The following is a 26,112-nucleotide window of genomic DNA, read 5'->3' as shown; positions in this document are numbered from 1 at the left end:
TGAGTCTGGCTCTGTCACTGACTTTGGGCCAGGTTCTTGAATCCACTTGAGTTTACATTTTTTTTTTTTTTTCCATCTGTAAATGATGGGGTTGGACTACAAGATTGCTAAGGCCCTTATTAAGCTAAGAATTTTAAAAAAGATTAAATTTCAGAAGTTTACTTGTAAATGGTTTCTTTTGAACTATGATCGATTTCTCCCCCAAACATTTTTCTAAATCTGGCGTTAAAGTCCTAGGCTAGCTAGTCTACAAAAACCTACTTGCTCCAAATAGCTGAAATATTATACCTTTTTAAGATAAAGTAGAAGAAAGCAATGTTCATGTTTCAACATGCATTAGTTAAGTGCTTAATCACTGGGGATACAATGATGAATATTGTCCTGAGATGAATCCTGCCATCAAAGACATCAGGATGTTCTAGTAGAGGAAATAGACACACCAACAAATAATAATAGTATAGGAAAAATAGTATACTACAACATACAATGAGTAAGGAGTGATTAACTGTGTGTTAGGAGATTACAATTCTTATAATTATATAAAACAGCAATTTATTAAATTAAATTAAAACCACAACTTTTAGATAAGTTTTCTACTTTCTGTAAAGCTGGTGATTATGGAGGATAAGGGAATGAAATGGAAGTTTTTGTGAATTCTGACTGGACTCCTGCGTGTGTCTACAAATTTCAGAGGTTGATGAAACTAGAGCTTTGTTATGCCTTTTGTTTTCTTTATTTGGATGTATCACTGCCATCACTCTTGGTTTAATAATCATGCTTATGATTTAGTTTTGCTCTAATTGGAATGACATAGAGATTTTCCTGAGAAAACTGGACAAGGCTTAGAAGGGAGGAGAGGGCAGAGGAAGAAGGCTAAAAATAGTTTCAGTGTATGTGGAAGAAGTTACCTAGGTGGAACTAAGTAAGTTATGAATAGTGAGAGTTGAGAAATATAGAGCAAAGAATATGTAGAAACTTGTTTTGAAGGAGAAAGAAGGGTCGTAGGAAAGGGATGTAAGTCATAACTAGAGGTTAAGAGAGCCTGTTTAACTTTTGGAATATCCTCATTTTGTGTGAAGGCAGGCTGCAAACACAGGGCTATCCATGTTAGCCATTTTATAACTTGAGGAGTGCTTGTAAATAAGGATGATCATTCAAACTGCTTAACAACTGGTACAGCATTGACAGACCAATCAGAACAGACGTTGGGCTCTGAACAGTCAGTCATGCCATCCTGGTGTGTGCTAGTGAGTACCAGCCATGCCAATAAATAAAAGTAAGTGTGTGTATATGTATGTGTGTCTCTACTCACAGAGGGCGTCAAAGTTTGAAGGAGCCTTAGAAACATTTATCCCACTACCTCTTTGTACAGTTGAGGCAATCGAGGCTCATGCCTTAGATCGTCTTACCTAAGATTGCCCAGCTAGTGGCAGAGCCAGTTCTAGAACCCAGATTTCCTGCTCTTTATTGAGAGTTCTTTCCACCAAACCATGTTGCACAATATGTGTTTGTGTATGTTTTAATATTTAATTATAATATATGATTATATGTTCATTATATTTACATATTATAATCTTATTGTCTTTGGGTAGAATTAATATATTCTCAATTGCTTTTATCCTTAAGGAACTCTTTATCTTTTTCTTATAAAAGTATAATCTACCTTACTAACGTATCTTTAGTTGTATACAATAATAAGTTAAATATGGTGATAGGCAAATCTTGTTTTAACAAATAGCTTAAAATTTACTCTTCAGATCTTTTATCAGCAATAAGAATAAGTTGCAAGTTGATTGAATTTGTCTTCTTTCTCTTCCTCTTTTCATCTTCAGATAAAAGTGCTAATGAACAGTGAAATGACAAAAAGTTGAGCAAATACAATGAGGAAAGAGCAGAAGCAGAGTTTAGAATATTTATAAATGCTATCTTGAATGCTGAAAGTCTTGATAATGAAGTCTGAAAATAGACGGGTTATTTTTAAGCTAAATATTTTATTAAGATTTAGTTTTTCTTTATTATTTCAGAAGTTGTGGTTATACTGTAAATGAATCACATGCATTATGGACTTTGTGTATTTATATTATATTATATTATATTACATATATATTATATATATATATTATAGTGTTTTTTTTAGATAGAAAAGTTATTTTTTACTTCTGATTATTTGTATAGAAGAAGGAAATATCTTGTGGATAAATTTATTGGATTTTGAAAACATAGATTTTGCAAAGCTGCATATATAGCAAGAAGTCCCTATTAGCCTGGAGATTTATTGCACAGTTCCTTTTTGTGGGAGAAAATGAAAGCTTACAGGGCTGCTGTTATGCGTTTGGTAGCATGATTATGAGAAAGATTCTCAAAAGGTACATGCATCGGCTTCTTTCCAGTTTGTAATAGTCATTCTTATGTTTTTCTTTTTTTACCTCAGGAATGAGGACTCTGGTTTTCTTTGATAAAGTAAACAGCAGGAGAAGAATGGAATATTAATTAAAATTCTATTTGTTATAACAGAGCTGGAAATGTATAGTGTCTGTGATTTCAGTAAGATAGCTATCAACTTTTTCCGAGCACCACTATTTAGGGACAATGCATGAGTTCTCTAAAATCTTTCCTTTTGTAAAATTTCCTGAGAGACAAAGGAATGCATGGAAGGTTAAAAAATCCAAACATCATGTAAGTGTATATATACAGGCGCACCTTGTTTTATTGTGCTTCATTTTATTGTGCTTTGCAGATATTGCGTTTTTCGTAAGGCCCTCCACCAGCAAAAAGATCACAACTTGCTGAGGGCTGAGATGACGGTTAGTATGTTTTAGCAATAAAGTATTTTTTTTTTTAAAGATTGGCACCTGAGCTAACATCTGTTGCCAATCTTCTTCTTCTTCTTTTTTTTTTCCCCTCTCCCCAAAGTCCCCCTGTACATAGTTGTATATTGTAGTTGTGGTTCTGCTGGTTGTGCTGTGTGGGATGCTGCTTCAGCATGGCCTGATGGGTGGTGCCATGTCTGTCCCCAGGATCCGAACTGGCAAAATCCTGGGTCGCCAAAGTGGAGCATGTGAAATTAACCACTCGGCCCAGGGCTGACCCTAGCAATAAAGTATTTTTAATTAAAGTATGTACATTGTTTTTTTAGGCATAATGCTTTTGCACACTTAATAGACTACAGTATAGTGTAAATAGAACTTCTGTATGCACTGGGAAACCAAAAATTTCATGTGACTCACTTTATTGCAATATTCGTTTTATTGAGGTTGTCTGGAACCAAACCTCCAATATATCTGAACTATGCCTGTACTAAATATCAAGAGCTCCCCCTTCACTACTCTTCCCCTTCATCATTTCCTCCCACCCTCCATCCCAATCTTGTTCCTACTTCCCTCCCAAGAAATATCACAGTTAAACATTTAATGTGGAGGCATGACGTCAGCATCATGGCTGAATAAGACATCTTTTGTTGGTGTTCCCCCACCAACAACAATGTCGCAACCATCCACAGGCAAAAGAGCCTTAGTGGGAGCTGTTAGATTCAGCACCATACGCCAAGAGACCTGGGAGGAGGCCCACCCGTGTGTTAGGTAATAGGCATATAGACCTCAGTCCTAGCTGTAGACCCTGCAGTGGCCCATGAACCAGCTCCAGTTCCTCTCAGCCGTGGTCTGGGAGCCCCTGGAAACACTGTCTTAAACAATCACCCAAGGACAAGGGAGCCTTTGTGGATGTCCAGGTTTCTAGTGGAGAAGTTCCAGCACACCACTGGAGCAAAAAAAAATATGAGTTTGGATACATTGGAGAGGGTAAGAGGAACATTTGCCTTTACCTCTATTACCCCTCCCCCAAGACAGCACAGCTTAGGGCCAAGAGAGATCTTCTTGGCCTATGATTTCCCCTGAAGGGGAAAGCAAGAGCATGTGAGTGATCACTTAGCTTCCCCAGCTGTGTGGGGTGCTCCCATAGAAGCTTATTTCTCTTTTGCCGCATCCAGAGTACTCAGTCGTGAGCTGCATGACTGGAGAGCAGGAAGAGGCTGGGAGAACAGCAGCTGGGGCTCTTGGAAGGCATTAAAAGGAAACAGACCCTCCTAACTGCTTTATGGATACCGTTAAGAAGTCTGCCCATGAGCCACTGGGAACACCTTGCCTACAGATCCCCTAACTAGCCCAAGGGCGTCCCCAGTTCTCTGTGCACTTCACCCACACACACCCCAATCTGTGGCTGGCACCCTATGTGTGCTCCTAATGGCAGTGGTGAGAGGGAGCTTTAGCAGACGGCTAGTGAGCATATTCAGAAAGCCTGAATCTGTGGGCCAGGGAGAGACCACAAACTTGAGCTTTGGTGCCATCTTTGGGAAAACAAAAGGAAGGCTGTCAGCATTTGGCCTGGTGTGTTGCAGGATCAAGATAAGCTGTATAAGCTTAGGAATTCTACCACAAGAGTGAACAAGAATCATGGGGCAGGTGTATCCATAGAACGTCTGAGAAAGCCTCAAAATCCCTAGCAGGGCTGATGGAAGGTATTTCTCTCCTGAAAGCAATTAATAGAGACTGGAGGAGGTGACTGCTACTTCAGATGTAAAGACAGCAATGCAAAACTTCAAGGAACAGGAAAAATCAAGGAAACATGACACCATCAAGGGATCACAATAATCTTTCAATAACCAATCCCAAAGACATGGAGATGTGGGATTTACCCCATAAAGAATTCAAAATAGCTGTTTTAAGAAAACTCAATGGCTACAAGAAAACAAGCAAAGACAATTCAACAAAATCACGAAAACAATACACAAACAAAATGAGAAATTTAACAAAGAGATAGAGATAAAAAAAAAAGAAAGAACCAAACAGAAATTCTGAAGCTAAAGAATAAAATGAATGAATGGAAAAAAAATGCAATAGAGAGCATCAACATTGAACTTGATCAAGCAGAAGAAAGAATCAATGAGATTGAAGACAGGAACTTTAAAGTTGTCCATTCAGAGGAGAACAAAGAAAAAAAAATGAAAAAGAGTGAAGAAAGCCTATATAATCTATGGGATACCATCAAAAGAAACAATCTGTAATACTGGGGTTCCAGAAGGAGAAGGGAGAGAAAGGAAACAGAAAGTTTATTTAAAGAAATAGTGGCAGAGAATTTCCCAAATCTGCAAAGAGATTTGGATATCCAAATTCATGAAGGTTATAGGTCATCAAACAAACTCAATTTAAAGAGTCCTCTCCAAGATATATTATAACAAAACTGTCAAAAATCAAAGACAAAGAGAGAATCTTAAAAGCAGCAAGGGAAAAGGAACTTGTAATTTCCAAGGGAACCCCATAAGGCTATTAGCAGATTTCTCAACAGAAACCTTACAGGCCAAGAGAGAATGGGATGATATATTCAAAGTGCTGAAATTAAAAAACTGCCAACCAAGAATACTCTGTGCAGCAAAGTTATCCTTCAGATATGAAATATAGATAAAGACTTTTTCAAACAAATGAAAGCTGAGGCAGTTCATTGCCACAAGACCTGCCTTACAAGAAATGCTGAGGGCTGGCCCCGTGGCTGAGTGGTTAAAGTTTCATGCACTCCGCTTTGACAGCCTGGGGTTCACAGGTTCGGATCCCGGGTGTGGACCTACTCCACTCATCAGCCATGCAGTAGAGGCATCCCATATACAAAGTAGAGGAAGATTGGCACATATGTTAACTCAGGGCTCATCTTCCTCAACAAAACAAAGAGGAGGATTGGCAATGGATGTTAGCTCAGGGCAAATCTTGCTCCCCAAAACAAAAAGAAGTGCTGAAAGGAGTTCTTCAAACTGAAACGAAAGGACAGTTGTTAGTCTGTCCAACATGAAAACATACGAAAATATACAACACACTGGTAAAGGTAAGTATATAGTCAAATTCAGAATACTCTAATATTGTGATATGGTGGACTGTTAAACACCTAAGCTAGTACAAAGGTTAAAGGACAAGAGTATTAAAAATAACTATAGCTGTAATAATTTGTTAATGATTACACAATATAAAAATAGGTAAATTGTGATATCAAGAACAAAAAAGGAGGGTGGTAAAAGGGCAGAGTTTTTGTATGTGATTGAAGTTAAGTTGTTATCAGTGTAAAATAGATTGTTATATCTAAAAGCTGTTGTATGTAAGCCTCACAGGAACCACAAAGGAAAAACCTACAGTAGGTGCACTAAAGATGAAGAGAAGGGAATCAAAGCATACCACTAGGAAAATTATCTGTTCATAAAGGAGGGAGGAGAGGAAAAAAGGAACAAAGAAATTATAAAACAGTGAGAAAACAATTAATAAGATGGCATTAGTAAGTCCTTACCTATCAAACAATTATTCTAAGTGTACATGGATTAAATTCTCCAATCAAAAGGCATAGAGGGGCTGGGTGGTTAAAAAAAAAACCCAAAACCTAGCTATATGCTGCTTAGAAGAGACTCCCTTCAGCTTTAAGGACACATAGGCTCAAAGGGAAGGGACGGACAAAGATATTCCATGCAAATAGAAACGAGAAAAGAGCAGAGATAGCTATACTTATATACTTATACTTAAAGTAGTCTTTAAGTCAGAAACTGCAAAAAAAGGGCAAAGAAGATAATTATATAATGACAAATGGGTCAATTCATCAAGAAGATATAACAATCATAAATATATATGCACCCAACATCAGAGCACCTAAATATATTAAGCAAATACTAACAGATCTGAAGGGAGAAATAGACAACAATAACAGTAGGGGACTTTAAAAAATGGGCAAAGGAACTGAATAGACATTTTTCCAAAGAAGACATACAAATGGCCAATAGGTACATGAAAAGATGCTCAACATCACTAATCTTCAGGGAAATGCAAATCAAAACCACCATGAGATATCACCTCACATCTGTTAGAATGACTACCCTCAAAAAGAGAAGAGATAAGTTTTGGGGAGGATGAGGAGAAAAGGAAACCCTTGTGCACTATTGGTGAGACAGTAAATTTGTGCAGCCACCATGGAAAACAGTACGGAGCTTCCTAAAAAATTAAAAATAGAACTAGCATATAATCCAGCAATCCCACTTCTAGGTATATAGCTGAAGGAGATGAAATTACTACCTCAAAGAGATATCTGCACTTCCATGTTCCTTGCAGTGTTATTCATGGTACCAGTAAGTGGGAACAACCTAAGTGTCCATCAATGGATGAATGGATAAAGAAGATGTGGTATATATATATACAATGGAATATTTTTCAGCTATGAGAAAGAAGAAAATTCTGCCATTTGTGACAAAATAGATTGGACCTTGAGGGCATTATGCTAAGTGAAATAAGTCAGACAGAGGAAGACAATTACCATACGATATCACTTATATAAACTCCACATATAAATGGAACTCATAGAAACAGAGAGTATATTGATGGTTGCCAGGGACTAGGGAGTGGGGGAAATGGGGAGATGTTGATTAAAGGGTACAGACTTTCAGTTATAAGATGACTCAGTTCTGGGGATCTAATTTACAGCATGAGATTATAGTTAACAATACTGCATTATAGACTTGAAAGTTGCTATAAGAGTACATTTTAAATGTCCTCACCACAAAAAAAAGAGATGATAATTTTGTAAGGTGATGGAGGTGTTAACTGATGCTACTGTGGTAATCATTTTGCAATATAGTAAGTATCAGTTGTACACCTTAAACTTAGACAATGTTATATGTCAACTATAGCTCAATAAAGCTGGAAAAAAATCAATGTGTATCTTTTCAAGCATTTTCCTGTACATTTATATGCGTACATATCTCTTTATATGCCTAAATATGTAGTTTTCTTTGTTGTAAATTAGTGGGGTAATAGTTACGTCTTAATCTGATTGTATTTTTATCCCTTGAAGATATCCTGGAGATCTTTTGCTATCAGATATCACTCTGTCTCATTCTTTTAGAAGTGGTTGCTTTTTATTTCACCTTATGACTGTATTATCATTTTTAAACTAACCTGGTATTTTTGTATACTTAGGTTTATTCTAGTTTTTACTTTTCAAATAATACTTTAAAAAACCTGTTTACAAATGTATTTTTAGTCACATGAATCAATGTTTCTGTGGGATAGATTCCTAGAAATGGAATTTCCAGGCCGAAGGTTCTGTTCAATTAAAGCTTTGTTGGGTTTTGTCAATTTGCCCTTTACTTGTGTACTAGCTAATATAGAAAGTTAAATGGTGAAATTGAATTTACAAATAGTTAAATGATATTTTTTTAAGAAGCCACATTAACCCTTCTAGCACCGTAGGGTATAAATAAATAAATGACAAGAAATCTTGTGGAGTTGAGGTATGATGTATGATGTGGTCTTATTGGATGTTACTTGTACATATTGAGTCAGCAACAGGTTATTGCAAGATCATATTACCAAAATATTTAAGGGTGGTGGAATTTTTGAACCTTTGTTCTGTGTCTTATTCTGAACATAGGAAGTTTGTGTTGTGGTGAAGACACATGGTCTGCAGACTCGAGGCCAGGTCTTCTGCCCCCTATGAGCTAAAAAAACTCTAGACAAGTGATCAGAATATTTGACCTTTTCAATCCTCAAATACTGCATTGGCAAACTGAGGCCAATAATCCTATCTTTAAAGGTTATTGTAAAATTAAGTGCTCAATAGCTGGTAGCTGTTGTTATTTTTATTCTTCCTGACAGTTTTGTAAAGATAACCGTGATTAAATATTTATCTTCTGGATTAAGTGGCAGTGGGGCATCTTCTGTATAGCCAATAGAAAGCATATAAACTCTATGTATCATCCCATGGGTCAAAGGTTGCCACTTTTCTAATGAACAGAAACAGTTCTTCCTATAAACATTGAATTCTTTGTTTTGTTTTCCACCCCATGCCAAAATAATTTGGTAGTATAAGGACAAGACTTCGTCGATTCTGACTTGCTTACCATCCTGGCACATAGCTATTTTGGATGCAAATTGGTATCTTAGATCATCCAAATTAAGTCTTATCAGGAAACATATGCTAACAGCACAAGTTGACAAAGTCAGTATAGATTCGCATTCTTCACAATTTCCTACTTCCTGATGGTCTAAAGATGTTAAATACCGTAATTTACTAGAGTCCAAATATTTTCTGGAAATCACTATGTCTAAGATAGAGTAAGTCATTGGCCTTCTGAACAATGCCTCTGGTTACACAGTAGTAGTTGCCACAGTCAGATGTTCCATTTTTCCTTTTATAGATGTGAGAGTGGTGGTGCGTTCCACTCGAGTTCCAAACACTGACAGACCCTGTAGCTGTTGTGCTGGGCTTCAGGGCTACACTTGCTAAGTTTGATCAGGTGTGCCTCCAGATGCTGGTGCTTTGCCCCCTCACTCCCCCCCTCCCCCCACTTTTTATAGTTACTTTGAAAATATTTTGTGACGTATCAAGAAACATTATTTCAGAGGAATATTGGGATGTTCCAATTCATAGTAGTGCTCAGAAAGATAAGGATGTAACCTCACTTGCAGTATGAGATGTGAGTTGAAAACCTAACTCTGTAAACTTCTGGTTGTCTAGTTGGAGATGTTGCGATCCTTGCTGTAGACTGATCTGTAGTATCTCATCACTCAGGTCTTCTTCTGTCCTTTCTGTACATTCCCATATTTTTTTTTCTAGGGAAATTTGTTCCAAATCCTTTTCATCTAATCAAATTACTCCAGCTTTAGAATAATTTTCCAGCCCACATTAAGCTTTATCAATCCTTTGTTTCCTTAGTATTCTGTTACTTTCCTTTGTTCATTCAAACAATTCTTGACAACTCATATGCTTTTATGTCCTTTACCCCCATTGCAGAATAATTTCCTTTTCATCTCATTTTATCCAAATATGAGCGAGAAGGGAATCAGTGCTACTGATCTCTGGCTCTGTGATTCTAGGATCCTAAACAGCAACCCTGGGTGGTCCTATGGCTTTAGTTACCACCTATGGTGGACATTGTGGTTATTTTCTTTAAAATCCATTCCACCTCTCTGCTATTGTGTAGTAACCATGTGATCTGGATGGGACCGATCAGAGGTGGGGCTAGATTAGGCTAAGCCAGTGGTTCTCAGCCCTGGCCACCCATTAGAATGACCTGAGGAGCTTAAAACAAAACAGACAAAATCTGCCAAGTAAACCCTCCCCTGCAAAAATGTCTGCAAGTGGGGCCTGGGCATTGGTACTTTCTAAATAATTCCCAGCTAAAGCTAATGTGCAGCCAGTGTTGAGAACCATTGGTCTTCTAACTAGGTGTTTCCACCTTCCCTGCCACTTGCCTTGGTTCGGGAAACTCAAACCTAAGCAGTTAACTTGTGCCATTCCTCAAGTTACATGAATTGGTTATGGTGGGTATAATCAGCCTAATCAGCATAGCTCAGGACTTTTGTTTTCTGGATGTGGATATGTTTTCAGTTTCATCTCTTTGTTGTGAAGAGACCCTGCCTTGGGATGAAACTCTTACTTGGAAGAGGACAGAACTTCTTAGCTGAGTTTCCTCTCTCGGCTGAGTTCTGACAAATACTTCTCTGACCATACTTTACTTACCCTCCTCAAGCCCTCTTCTCTACCAGGCCCTGACTTTGGCCTACCAGGTGCATGTTAGTCTTTGCTGAGTCCATTTTTGCAAGAATCCTACTGAATCAGCTCCCATTTTGTCGTAATAGCTCTTTGGGAAAGGCACTTTACTGATTGGCTGCTTCTTTTAGTTCCTAACATATTCACTTCACCTAAGCTTTGCACATACATTGCTGATGATTTGTTCAGTTGATCAATATTTACTGAGCATTTACTACGTACTATGTACTAGATAGTGTGTTATGTGCTGGGGACACAATAATGAACAACACAGACGTGATCCTTGTCTCATAGGGTTTACCGGCTTGAAGCTCAAATCTGTTTCTACTATCTCAGTCATTATAGGAAAACTTTCAGTTTGTTATGTGCAGTATAATATAGCTGGGCAAAGTCTCTAAAAAGCTGCCTCATATATTTTTGTATGGGGTTAGACTGTAAATAAGTAAACAAATCTGTTTGCAGCATGGCTGCTTGTCACGTTACCTGTCAAGACTAGGCCTTGCTCAGTTAGCATACGAGCTGGGGGCAGCATAGGTACAACTTTCCCCGGGATGCTGACAGAAGACTGCAAGAACTCCCCAAAAAGCCCACAAGAATTCTGCATTGCCTTGTATATCCAAGTAAGAGCCCTGATTGCTTGAACATATGCTGGGGCATGGTGGCAATAAGGCAAGCAGTTAAGAATACGAACAGTGGAGCCAAAATGCTTGGGTTTGAATTCTGGTTCTACCACTTTTGATCTCTTTGACATTAGGCAAGTTACTTCTCTGTGCTTTAATTACCTATCCATCTGTAAAATGAGAATATAATAATAATAAGAGGATTAAGTAAGAGGGATATATTTAAAGAATTTAGAATGGTTCCTGGCACGTGGTAAGCCCTTATATCAGTGTTTGCTGTTTAATAATGTTGATGATAAAGATGGACCTGTTTATTTACATCTCAAATTCTCTTACCAAGGGCCGGCCCTGTGGCTGAGTGGTTAAGTTCGCGTGCTCTGCTTTAGCGGCCCAGGGTTTCGCCAGTTTGGATCCTGGGCGCGGACACGGCACCGCTCGTCAGGCCATGCTGAGGCGGCATCCCACATGACACAACTAGAAGGACCCACAACTAAAATATACAACTATGTACTGGAGGGATTTGGGGAGAAAAAGCAGGAAAAAAAAAAGAAGAAGATTGGCAACAGTTGTTAGCTCAGGTGCCAATCTTTTTAAAAAAAAAATTCTCTTACCGAGTTTATGGCAGTCTTATGAGATTTTTAAAAATAAAAACAGAATCTGCATGTGTATTTTGTAGAAGAGAGTAGTCGTCAGAGATTAGTTTGTACTTTCCTTTTTATGTCTGTGAGAAGGGGGAAATCATCGTCACTGGACTCCAGTCGTGCTTTGAAGGGCCTGTGAATGTATGGTGTTGTGTAGTGAGGTGAGCAGGCAGTCCCTGCTGTCTTGGAGTTTACCTTCCAAGACTGACAACGTTGGTTTAGATGATCAAACAAAGGTCGGAAAAACAGTGGTCTATGAGTTGACCAGACACTTTAAACGTAAAAAACATCCTATATAGTGGAAGTTTACTATAATACAACTCATTGTAGGATAGGATTTAGTATAGGGTGCATATATCTCTTACACAGTTTTGGACTAAATACTTAAAGGAAATTGTAATAGAATCATATAGTATGGACCTCTAGAAGAACAATTAGCACATTTATACTGTACAGAGGTAATTAATTTGGGACAGGGAGGGAAGAGTAGGGGAGCAAAAATTTATCATTTAAATTGTATAAGGCCAAAGAAAAATGGTCCTCTGGTTACCGTTTAATATAGCAGTGTGATATGGTGGGAAGACCATGGATTTGGGGACAGGAATGACCTGGGCAAATCATGGCTCAGCCACCTACAAACTCTGTGGCCTCTCTGGAGCTCTGTGAATTGTGAATTTACTGTGTTTTCCCTTCCAGCTGTAGCTGCGGAAAGAGTCAGATTTGTAGCTCACCTAACAAACAAGTATATATAGGTATGCTTTTTAGCTTCAGTCTTGGCTTTTTAAATTTTAATCTTACAATTATTCTTTCCTTTTTTACTGTTTTTAAAAATGCCTTCCTATATACTTATTAATGGAACAAGAGTATTAACTTGCTGGGGCTTCCCTAACAGAATACCACAGACTGGGTGACTTAAACAATAGAAATGTATTTTCTCACATTCTAGAGGCTAGAAGTCCAAGATCAAGGTGTTGGCAGGGTTGATTTCTTCTGAGGCCTCTCTCCTTGACTGGCAGATGGCCATCTTCTATCTTCACATGTCGTTCCTCTGTGCACACGCATGTCCCTGTCCTAGTTTCCTCCTCTTATAATGCCACCAGTCATATTGGATTAGAGTCCACCCTAACGACCTCATTTTAATGTAATCACCTCTTTAAAGCTCTACCTCCAAAGACAGTCACATTCTGAGGCACTGGGCATTAGGACTTCAACTTACGCATTTGCAGGAGACACGGCTCAGTTCATAGCAGTAATTAAAAAAAAGGTAACCTCCCTCATAAATTTCCTCAACTATAGAATGGGGATTGCAAAAATGATTACCTTGCTCTTTGTATGATTATTGCGAGGATTATATGAGATAAATTCAGGTCAGTTGCCTAGAACAATTGACTCAAATAATAGTCACTTTGGAATTGTTAAATATCTTCCTTTCCTACTTTTTGGAAAAGGAGAGAAATTCTGTAACTGATTGATAAAAGAAGAGACACAGACCTTACCTACTAAGGCGATAGTGTGTGTATTTGAAGTGCGAGAGACACCTGGGGTGGCCAGGGAAGTAGGAGTAGGGCAGTGGGGAAAAAAAAAGTTTTTGCTTACTTTGGAGTATGAGATGATCCACAAAGCAAAGGAGCCGAGGTGGCTTGAGATAGACTCTGAGGCTGGGGTCTACTCCAAGATGCAAAAAGCCTGGAGAACTTTGCCCTGAAGTGGAAGAACTTCAGCAATAGTGTTAAGAATTTTGGACTGAGTTTAGAATTTCCTTTATTTTATGAAAGAGGAAACTGGCATCCAGAGAGGTTAAGTAATAGGCTAAAATCACACAGCTAGTCAAGTGGCAGAGGGCTTATCAGCTTTAAAAAATTATGTCCATGATTGGGAGGAGAAGAAAGTGGTAACTTGAGGCAAATATCTGAATTCTACCAGACTGTCAGAGCTTAAGCTATGTCTTATGCATTATTGTATCTCCAGTAGCCAGAGAAATGCCCAGCATATAGTGTTCAATGATGTTTGTAGGTTGATCCAAAGTAAATATTAAATTTGCAGGGGACTTAAACCTTAACTGTACATTTTTATGATATAAAACAATGTAGCATATTTATGAAATTTATGGAACATCTTTGGTATCATCCCAAAAATCAATACACAAAAAAATTACATTAATAAGCGAGTTTCCAAGACTGCTAGATACAGGGTCAATATTGAAAAATCAATTGTATTTCTTTATACTAGTAGCAAGCACATACTTAGGAGTGCTTATACACTCCTGGTGGGAGTGTAGGTTGTACAATCACCTCAGAAAACTGGCAATATTTACGAAAGCTGAGCATACTTTTACCCTCTGGTCAAGCAGTTACTCTTCTAGGTATATATCCAACAAGAGCATGTGCACGTCTGCACCAAAAATCACGTGCAAGAATGTTTGTGGCTGCATATTTGAAAGAGCTAATAACCAAATGGTCATCGACAGTAGAATGAATCAATAAATTGTGGCATATTCATATAGAGGATACAGTATGACAATCAGTAAACTACAGCTATATGTAACATATGGTTGGGTGAATCTTGTAAACATCAAGGAAACAAGTCGCGAAAGAATACATGCTATATGATTCCACTTATATAAAGCTCCAGAAACAGGCAAAATTCTGTGATGCTGGAATCAGGATACTGGTTACGTTTGGGGAAGTAAAAGAGGATACTAAGGGGGCTTCAGAGGTGCTAGTAATGTTCTATTTCTTGATTGATCTGGACACTTATGATTTGTGTACTTTCTGTATTTGTTATACTCAATTATAAAAGGCTTAAAAATATGTAGAAGTTTATGTATTGAATTTTTATACATCATTACTTAAGTTTGGAAATAGTAGCACATGATTATTTTAAATGAGACTGAAGCAATTAGCTTAGAATGTATAGCTGCCTCAAAAAAACCCACAAAAAACCCACCCTCACCCAGTCTCCCACCCTTTGTTTGGTTCAGTGTCTTTCTTGTACTCTTACTTGTCATTTGCTTATAGAACTGTATTCCTCGCAAACAAAATTAATAGTATGCAGTATAGTTTTTCTATATTTAAATCTGTAGTTGTTTCTCTCAGAACTTTTAAGATATCAAAAAGAATTGAGCTTAGAACCATGTGTATAATATGATCCCAATTTCTCTACCTACTTGTCTGTCTGCCTGTCTATCATCATCTCGATACGCGTAGGAAAAACTTGAAGGATATAAGCTATAAGCAAACTTTTTTCTGAGAAGGGGATAGACTTTGTTTCTACTTTAATACTCTTAATATTTGAATTTTTTACAATGAGCATGGGACACTTTTTTAGTTAAAAAAATACAGTTTTAAAGAATTAAGTAGAAAGATCTTAGTTATGACAATATTTTATTTCCTAGAACTAGAAAAAGTCTCAACCATTTTTTCCTTTTATACTTATTAAAAATGTATAAAACCAATCAATACTGTCAAGAAAAACTCCAATAATTTTGATCCTTTAAATTCCTATTTAATATAATCACTTAGATTAGACATAAGATTTTGATTTATGTACTTGGATTTTTTTTCTTTTTTTCCAAATTTTCTGTGGTAAGCAATATTACTTTTATAATAAAGAGTATTTAAGGGAGGCAAATCTTTATTTATTATTTCAATCTTTGCTTATGAAGTTAGTGTGTTGTGCTCTTAAAGGATTTTTCTCCACAATATTTATCGTTCTTTTGTTCCAACTGGGAAGGGAAAAGGCAGAGTAGAAGCTATATAAAGTTATTTTGTGAGATGGCTGTTTTTCTAATGGTATTATTCAGAATTTCTAAAAATACACACAATAGATTTTGAGGAAAAGGCAAACTGCTGGAATACAGTTCCTTTAGTAGTACATTTTCTTTCCACAATCTAAGGCCTTTGACTCATGAGTGTGCTCCCAAGGGTGTATTAACCTCCCTCCTTTTCCTCCCCAAATTTCCCAATTGCATTTTTAGTTTGTGTAATTGTATTTGTCCTTTGTATACATAAATATACAAATTATTTTAAAATACATTTTCTTTGGTGGCTGATTAGTTTTATGCATTTGAATTGGATGGTGATAAGAGGTCACAGGTCTTGTAAATATCCCTGGAAATTAGGAAATTACTTAAGAGATCATGCCCTTTTGACTAGATTCATTCTCGACTTAGAAATAGCTTATCTTTCACCCTCCTTTCCCCTTCTGCAAAGTGTTTTGAAGAATCTAGCTTAAGTGAATAAAGTCTGAAAATCTGAGGTTTATTTTTCTTTAAAAATATAAACTGAGTGTTAGTATTTTTCAGACAATTAAGAGCTAACATCTAAGGGCTTCTGTTATAGTTCTGCTGATGCTGATTAGGTATTCCTCAGTGGTGATTAGGAGATGTACAAATGCAATCATTTGGTAGGGCTTAATCACTCATATGAGAGAGAAGTTAGAACCCAGAAAGAGAAACTGAAGCTTGTATAACTTCCATTAGCCTTATTTTTTTAATGGCAAAAAAAAAATTTGTTTTGACTAAATTAGGAATATTAAGCCATATAAGATAAATTGTGGTTTAAAAGAAATAAAGAACCTGGGGAAATACACTGATGTGAATACATTGCTACACTGTGTAGTGTTTCGTCTGTAGAACAGGTCGCTTAGGAATAATCGGCCCTTTCGTCCCAGGACAGATTTCCCTCAGAGAGGTAGAGTAGGAAGGCTGCCTCGACAAGTGTCTCTCCTTCTTTCTTTGTACTGGGTGGCTGAGTCCAACAATTATAGCACAGGCAATGGGGGGACGTGGCTCTTTTCTCAGGTTTACTACATTCTGACTGATAGTTGAGAAGGAGAGAGATATATGGCTATGCCTTTTTTTTTTTTTACAGGTCATCTGAGGCAAGGGGAGAGTGGAGTGCATGTATTTGGGCAGTGCTGTATTCCTTTCTGGTGAGAAGCGTTACAGGGCCTGAGTACCGAGAGTGAGGCCTGGGGAGAGGGTTTGAACAACTTAGCGTGATGAGCTAGGGATGTCTGGATGGGGAGGCCAGCTGTCTGCGCAGGTCAAGCCCTGTAGGGAGGCGTGACCCTGTTAGATTCAGGGGTCGTTCTTCTGATGTGCAGTTCACAGGCTCAGATTTGTAGCCTTCCCCAGAGGACAACTTCTTGGGGATTGTTTTATACTAATCACATTCGCTACTGCTAATACATAAATCAAAATGCAATACCTACTTCAGCCTTTCAGCCCAGGTTTCTGGGTCTTCACTGCTAGGGTGACCAACTATCCTAGTTTGCCTAGAACTGTCCTGGTGTGAGCACTAAAAGTGCTACGTCCAGAAAAACTCCTCAGCCTTAGGGAAACCCTTCAGTCCCATGGGGATGGTGGACCTCCCTATTTTACTTCCCTGAGTCCCTTAGCAACTGCAGCCCGGGAGGAGGGGAAATGTATTCTCCCCGCTGCTGGGGGCAGTCTCTTCCCTCTACTGCAGGTAATAAAGAGCCCTTAGCCCGTGCAGAGCAGTACAGCCAGGATGCAACTTCAGGGAGGAAGAAAGTTGCTACATCTCAAATGTGCCCTGATAGCTATTGCTGTGGAACAAATGACTGCAAAATATAGAGGCTTAAAATGGCATTACTTTATTATCTCCCCTGGTTTCTGTGGTTCAGGGATTTGAGAAAAGCTCAGCTGGCAATTCTGGTTTGCTCACGACCGTAGTGACAACAACTGGAAGAGCTGGGGCCTGGTCAGACACCTCTGTCTTCATGTCACCTCAGGGCCTCTCCAGGTCGTCTCCCTGTATGGGCTACTTTAAGCTCTCTCATGGCACGGTTGCCTCCGGGTAGTTTGATGTTTATCTGGCAGTTCAGGGTTCCAGAGCAAGTGTTCCAGCCAACGAGTAACAAGCTGCCTCAAGTGTCACACTGGGTATTATTGCGTAGCAGCATTGTCACTGTAGTCACAAGATTCAAGGGGGAGTACGTAGACCCCACTTCTTGTTGGTTGGAATGTCAATGTCACAACATGTTGGGATGGAGAGATTATTGCAGCTATCTTTGGAAAAATACAATCCACCATAATTAGCCCAATAATGCAGTTTTTCGTTAATAAAAGTAATGAAGTTGTTAAAATATAATTTTTTCCTCATGAATTTTCATAATGCAATTTTCCTTCTGAATGAAAACAAAAAGGTCAGCCTGTAAATATTTCTTTGCATTGTTCTGAAAACCCATGCTCATCATTGTTCTGCTAGAATGAATATGTATATGTATATGTACATATATTCTCTCCCCTCGCAGAAAAGCCAACTGACCATGAGAGGTATATCAAATGTTCATTTGCTTCCATAGTAAGAGTTTTATGGGTGTGTGTGTGTGTGTGTGGTGTGAGTTTCTGTGCACATATACACCTGGGGGTCTAGAAAGGAAAGAGTAGGTGTGAGAACAGGAGGACAGCAGTGGCACAGGACGACTCAGGTTGAAGGGAGGCATCCACAGCAGAAAGGAGCTCTGAAGACCTTGATGGCTGGAAAGGGAGCTGAGGGACAAGGGCAGTGGTGGTCATTTAGAAGTGAGGGGCAGGTATACCTATAGCATCACTTTAGTATGATCATTCGTTTGAGATGTGGATACTGACGGTCTGATGCAGCTCTCTTAGACTCTCTCTCCCATTGTGACACTTAAGACCCATGACTTATTCTTTCCGACAGCCTCCAGCTTCTCGCTTGAGAGTAATGGAAATTGGGGTTTTAAAAAAAATCTAATGCAGTTATTTGGGGAATTTGCTGACAGGACTGTTTTAGCAAAGTTTCAGGAAGGCATGCTGCAAATCTTAATTTTATTAAACTGATATTTTTGGCTTGATTTATGATTCTTGCATGAGTTCTATTGTTTTGTCCTTAACTCATTATATTATTTTAAAGAGGAATATTTCAAAAATTGAAAAAAAATAGGATAGCAGAAAGATGATAATTCTAAGCTACCACTTGTTTAAAAAGATATCTTGTGTGTTTGCATTGTAGGAATACTGTAGTACGATCCAACTCGATTCTGGGGTGGATTACCGGAGAACGGGGCTTCCTGCTGCAGGAAGACTCTACTACCTGTAAGTTTGTCAAAAAGTTTTCATTTTCCAGGTTTAATATCTAATAATTAATTAGGAGAAGATGTGAAAAATAAGTAGAGTGACTATTAGAACAAGAAAGGCTAGTTCTGAAGCCCGAGATTTTCAAAATATGAAATGTTCTACCGTTAACTTCTTTAAACTGCGTTTTTTGCCATGCACATTTGCATGATTTATAATGTGTGATTGGAGGAAACCCTAATTAGTTTTTTGGGGAGGAGTGATGACAGATGGTTAGAAAGTAATGAGTATCCTCTTATAAGAGACTCTAGTACTAAGAGAATATCTTTATTGTGCTAAAGTAATTAATTATTTGTGGACATCTTCTGACAAACGTGTCATTTCTGTTCCCCCCAATTGTTGTTTTATTTTCTCAGGCAGTCTGCTTGTAGTTATCATTGTTGATTGACTTCCACACGTAACTGTGTAAAATATATACACACAAGTGCAACTGGATATATTCTGTCTTTTAAAAGCTGAGACGCTCCTGAGTAAGAGCAATTTGTAATAATAGATGTATTCAGCACGTGCCGTTAATGCTGAAAAACAAATATAGTTTGTTTTAAAATGTCATTTGCGAGAACCTGAAAAGGAAAAAGTGCTTTACAAATGCAAACTGTTGTTTAGCGTGTGCTGCCAGTGTTTGGCACATCGTGGGTTCTCAGTGAATGGATCTGTCTAAGGGCTCATTGTGATTTAACTCAAAGGCATGTTTCTGCTAATTTAAATTTTGATGACAACGTGCATATGAGAGGTTCAGAAAAGTTCTTGTCTCTGCCACCTTGTAAGCAGAAGTACTTTACTGTTTTTGAAGCAGAAATTAGCTAGAAAAATCACATAATTAAAACTGCATACTTTACAGTGTACCAAGGGGACTATTTCAGTTTATTATTCAGATTCTGATGATTATTATAGGAGGTTCTTCATCTACCCTTAAGTACTTTGTCTTTAAAGTACTTTATAATTTTAAAAAGTTCTTGCACTTTTTTCTGCTTTAACTTGGACTTTTTTTCCCTCCAGTTTCTTTTCTCCTTTTTTTTTTTTTGGTTGGGAAGATTGGATCTGAGTTAACATCTTCCTAACGTCAAATAGTCTTCACATCAAATAGCTAACATCAAAATAGTCTTCCTCTATTTTGTGTGTGGGTCACGGCCACAGCATGGCTTGATGAGTGGTGTAGGTCTGTGACTAGGATCCGAACCCGTGAACGCTGGGCGCCAAAGTGGAGCACGCCAAACTTAACCACTATGCCACTGGGCTGGTCCACTTCCAGTTTCTTTTATGTTTGTGTTTTCTGGTTTTTTAAATTTTTCTGATGTTCTCAACCTTTCCCTGATTCTTTGCTACCTATTTCTTGATATTCCAGATGTGTGATACTTATAAATTAACTTATTATTATTCTCTTTATTCTTTTTCAAAAGAGGTAATCTTTGTACCCTGTTTTCCCACAAAATATGTCCTTCTATGGAAGAATTAAAACATTTTCCTAATGGGAAGTTCCTTAAATAAAGATGGTAGTTTGGGTCTAAATCATGAAATTTGTTTCATAGTGCCGGAGAGGTCTCAGTGGAATTTACAGGAGGTGGAAAGTCTGCTTTTGCTTGGAGCATAGCCATTTTCTTTCTGACCTACCCTGTGTTGGCTCTTCCTTTTCCTGATAAAAGTAATGCAATTCTAACACAATGAAATTCAGGTTTGTACTTAAGATGTGCACTGGAAGAAGACAGAATCTAACAATGTCCCAGAAGTCCAGGAAACTAGAACTACAAAGGATAGATACCCTGACACTCTGGAACAGTATTCTTAAAAATATATAAATTCATTTAATCCTCAAGGAAGATAGATTTATTCATGAATTTAACAGCAAAAGGGCTTCACCCTAGTCTGGTAACCAAGAATAGAGTCTAGAGTCACACCTCACTCATAGGGTATGGCAGATATGTATCCCTGAGGGGAATTAGGAATTAAATCATCTCAGGAGTGGGAGAATAATACTAGACACCAAGATAGGGTGCTAGGGATGTAATTTATATTGTTTCACATGAGCCTTTAGGTGGAACATCTTTCATGACAAAGTAGAAGAAAATTTCCTGGGGTCATACTCACATTTCTGATTTAATTAGGTTTCTTTTTATCTTGTTCTCACAGGAAAACTTATTAATTTCCCCCCATAACAGATTTTAATGTGCCATGCTATATATTGCCCTGTTAAAGTGTGTGTTTCTCTGCCTAAACATCTGGAATTGGTTCCTGAATATGCAAGCCCTTGTCAATCTCACTGGCACCCCAACTGCCCGAAAGGAACAACAGAATTCTGGCTTCCCTCTAGGGGAACACCAGGCACTCTCTCAGAATTTCATACAAGCAGAATCCCTTCTATGATATTTAATTAAATAGAAATATTCATTAATTCTGTATTTTATTAGTCTAACTTTCCAAAAGCCAATTAAAAATGTCCCAAAACACAATCCAAATAATATCAAGAATTACCAGAGATTTTAAAAGACAACCCCAAAAGTTGATGTGGAAAACTTTCTATGGTTCATAATATCGTGTGGGTTACAGAACTAATTCATATGTGGCATTGTATGTGTGTGTGTGATCTATTTCAGTTGTAGTTTTATGTCACGTTAAATTTAGAAATCATAGAGTACCTTTATAAATAAGTTTCAGATGTTTTTGGCCCATCTCAAGAAGTTTTTAACCCCATATAAAACAAACTCAGAGAATTTAAATTTAGTAAGTTACAAGCGACAGAGAGCTTGAGTGCAAATTTCCAAACTTTTGCGTAGATTAAAACACGCCATGGTTGTCCAATTTTGCATTCTCTGGTAACTGCATGATCACCCCAGAGATGAGCACAAAGTCATTTTCTTCCTGGTTGCTTGGTGGATTGGGCTCAATAAGATGTCCATATATGGAATATGGTTTGCCAAAATCCAAACAGGTCAACCAAGCGTTGGGCTCAGACCAGTAATTTATTTTGAACTCCTGGGTGTTTGCCAACGGTGGCCCTATCCCATGCCTTCCAGAGAATTTAACTGCTTCAGATTAGCTCTCTGCTTGGGGGCTGGTGATCCTAGAGAATACATTTTATGTATTCATTGAACATCTCTTTTCAGACAGGAAACACCACTGCTGAGGGGGTCCATGAGATGCTCCCCCAGGCCGTTTTGCTGTGTGGGGTTATGGTTTCCTGTGGAGAGGAGGTCACCTTAGACTCACCCTTGCTCTCTGTTTCTTTTCCTTTTTCATTCAAAAGCTGAGTAGTATAGGTTTTTTCCTGCTAAGTCTGTTGAAGGAACTGGGAGTTGAGGGTGGAGAGAGGGTTCCTGTTCAAACACCATACCTCCATCATACTCACATACAAACTCTCCACCGCCAGCACAGAAACCACAGCCCCAGTGGAAGATTGTAAACTGAACCAAAAGAGATGGGGGACAGGTGCTGGACCTGGGATTTGTTTTTACCCTGCTTGTACATGAATAGGTTTACCTATTATTGTTTCATGGATGCTGGCAGAAGGCACAAGAGACCTGGATCAGAGACAAAGGATTTCATCTCTTTCGGCGTGAAGAGCATGTTGTGCCGGTTCCCTCCTTGCCCCCAGTCCCACTGTAGGGGAGGGCGAGTTTTGCTTAGGGCCCAGATAAATGCCTGCATAGGCAGTGAGTTGTGTTATAGGAGAGGACCTCTGAGCTTGGAGAATCCACCAGTTTACTGCCAGAAGTAAGCAAGCCTGCTTTTTGTCTTATGGGAGACATTGCTTCATCCCTCAGGGTTTCTTGCTGCAAACACAACCTTGAGAAACGGTTTGGGCCTTCCATTCTTGGCGGTCTCAGCAAGATGTGTAGGTGAGTGAGAGACCCATGGGGGATTGTCTGTCCCAGCAGAGGACATTTACCAGACTTTTAACCTTAAAGAAGCCAGGCTTTCTCCCTTTATTTCATTTGGCTCCTATCCACTGAAGTCATCTATCACTTCAACAAAATTACATCTGAACACATTATTCCGTTATTTAATACCTCAATTAAATTGTCTCAAGACCATTTCAATTCCATGTATATGGGGACTAGAATCATACTGAAAATAATGAAAAATATAAATTACAACTTTTCAGACACAGCCGAAATACTCACATATTTTTACCTGGCTAATTTACTACATACATTCATCCATCTTTTGAACATATTTCAAAAAGAAACTTCTTGAATACTTTTACCAGTGGAAGTTTCAAGTCTTAAGTACTCTTAATCTTCCACTTGGGAAACATTTATTCCAAATAAAAAATCATTTCTGAGAATATATCTTTGAACATCATTAAAAAAAGAAAAAGTTTGCTGGCAAAAAACACATGGCTTCAAGGTTATAGCTCTGTTTTAGAAGAAACTTCTGTGAAAACAAAGACTGGAGCTCATACATGTTAAAATGTACTTCCCCACAATCAGAAACTTCCTGTTACTTGTCTGTGATCTTACCTATACTCCCCTGCCCTCACCTGAGAAAACCAGATCAATGAAAATTTAAAACATTTCCTAGCTTGATTGTCATATTTTCTCATACCTAAAACTTTAGCAGAGATCTATCTTCTGCCTGGGAAGTTGCCACCTCTGGTTCAGCAGAGTCTCCAGGACATCTTGGAACCTTTCCCCCATCCCCCATCGTTACCATTCCAGGTGTTTCTGTTACAGACATTGGAATTTACAGTTTCAGTCTTAGTTTTTCTTACCAGTTAGAGTACCAGCCCAGTCATTTCCTGTTTCAATTCCCACTAAGAACCTCTGAAACATCTGCCAGTAGAAGCAACTTGAAAATTGTTAGGTCTAGCCCCCTTCCTTTTAGACTGTGATTTGTTTCAGTTTCATGTACTAGACTGCCGGAGTCCCTAAGAAAGCTATGTGTGTACCCCATTGAAACAATTTATCATCTATCATCTCCAGCAAAGCTGTTATAGTGGCATGCCAATATAGGTCTGTTATACTCTTTTCCCTTCAGTTCACTAAATTCTCTCATGTATCTTTTAGAGTCTTCTGCATGTATCTCATTCCTACTTCTGACACTAGTTTGCATGGTGTCACAGTGGAGCAGTGATGGTATTGAAGGGAAAACATCACACAGTTAAAGAGTATAAAATTTATTCAGCAGCAAAGAATACAGAAAAATATCCATACAGAGATAGTTGCACAAAACAGAAGACAACAACTCAGATGAGAATATGCTATGTTGTCTTCTGTTTTGTGCAACTATCTCTTGTCTTGGTGAAGTAAGGGAAACTGACCTTTGATTCACACTGATTGACAGTGAACATTCAGGCATGTTCTAGGATTTGCATCTCGTTGTTGCACCTGGTGAGCAGGCAGGTACATAGCCAGAATCTCCCCCATCCACCCACCTAAGATTGACAAAGGTGACCTGATGGAATCCTTATCCTGATCAGGTGCTATCTTTGTTAGCTGATGGGCCCTTACGGGCCAGAAAAACATACAACTTCAAACAAGAATATGCTATAGAAGTGGAACCTGGATTTGACCAATTTACAGGAAGTATTAGGTGCGATGGAATGTATTAAATAACATCGTAAGAGTACGTTCATCAAAATATAGACTGTAGATTTTTTAAAATTATGTAAATAAATTGGTTCTTCAACAAATAAGAAAAACAGAGAGAGAAATGGTAGATGGAACCTATAGTTTGAAAAAGACTTAAGGAACATATCAACCAATTGCAGTGCATGGACCTTATTTGAATCCTGAATCAAAAAAAAGAACAAAAACAAAACAAAAGCTGTGAGCAATCAGAGAAATTCAAACACTAACTGGATATATCAAGACATTGAAGAATTATTGTTAACTTTCTTAGGTGTGATAAGGATATTATATTTATTTTTTAGCAGCTTTATTGAGATGTAATTCACTTGTCATACAATTCACCCATTTAAAGGGTCTAATTCAGTGACTTTTAGTATATTCACAGAATTGTGTAACTATTACCACAATCCATTTTAGAATATTTTTATCACCCCAAAAAGAAACCCCATATCCCTTAGCCATCACTTCCTTCTCCCCACATTCGCCTCACACCCAATCAGTCCAGGCAACCACTAAGCCACTTTCTGTCTCTATAGAATTGCCTATTCTGGATATTTCATATAAATGGAATCATGCAATATGTGGTCCTTAGTGATTGCTTTCTTTCACTTAACATAACTTTTTCAGGATTCATCCATGTTGTAGCATGTGTCAGTACTTCTTTCTTTTTTATTGCCAAATAATATTCCATTGTTTAGATATATAACTTTTATTTATCCATTCATCAGTTGATGGACATCTGTGTTGTTTCTCCTTTTTGGCTAGTGTGACTAATGCTGTCATGAACATTCATGTTCAAGTTTTTATGTGGACTTATATTTTTATGTCTCTTGTGTATACCTGGGAGTGGAATTTGTAGAGATGGTAATTCTGTGTTCAGTCTTTTGAGGAACTTGTAGACTCTTTTCCAAAGCAGCGGTACCATTTTACATTCCCACCAGTAATGTATGAGGGCTCCGGTTTCTCCGCCTCGGTGTCAGCACTTGTTAGAATCTATGTTTTGGTTGTAGCCGTCTGTATTAGTTTCCTAGGGATGTTGTTACAAAGTACCACAAAATGGCTTAAAACAACAGGAATTTATTGTCTCACAGTTCTGGAGGCCAGAAATCTGAAATCAAGTTTTCAGCAGGACCATGTTCCCTCTGGAACCTTTAGGGGAGAAACTTTCCTTGCATCTTCTAGCTTCTGTTATTTGCACAAATACTTGGTGTTCCTTGGCTTGTAGATATGTCACTCCAGTCTCTGCCTCTGTAGTCACATTGCCATCTTCCTGTGTCTCTCTCTTCTCTTCTTCTAAGGACATTAGTCATATTGAATTAAGGGTCCACCTACTTTAATTACATCTACAGTGACCCTATTTCCAAATAAGGGCACATTTTGAGGTACTGGGGGTTAGGACTTCTACATATCTTTTTTTGGAGACAACCCAAACACAGTCCTGGTGAGTGTGAAATGGTGTCTCATTGTGGTTTTCATTTGCGTTTCTCTGATGGCTAATAATGCTGAGCATCTTTTCATGTGCTTGTTGACCATTTGTATATCTTCTTAGGAGAAAGAGCTATTCAGATACTTTGCCTTTTTTTTTTTTTATG

The 26,112-nt window shown here is 38.1% G+C and overlaps 1 protein-coding gene across 2 annotated transcripts in view; it reads left to right on the top strand.

Annotated features, from left to right (window-relative positions):
* The window catches only part of AFG1L (AFG1 like ATPase), a 194,708-nt gene that overhangs the window by 113,342 nt on the left and 55,254 nt on the right, over nt 1-26,112 (top strand). For both annotated transcript variants that reach the window (XM_046674358.1, XM_046674357.1), the window contains exon 8: nt 18,832-18,914. In XM_046674358.1, coding sequence (XP_046530314.1) covers nt 18,832-18,914 — 83 coding nt within the window. The remainder of the gene's footprint in view (nt 1-18,831; nt 18,915-26,112) is intronic.

This window comes from Equus quagga, chromosome 11 (assembly GCF_021613505.1).
Source record: "Equus quagga isolate Etosha38 chromosome 11, UCLA_HA_Equagga_1.0, whole genome shotgun sequence".
Lineage (NCBI taxonomy): Eukaryota > Metazoa > Chordata > Mammalia > Perissodactyla > Equidae > Equus > Equus quagga.
Note: the sequence above shows the minus strand (reverse complement) of the source record. Positions and strands in the feature narration are given on the sequence as shown.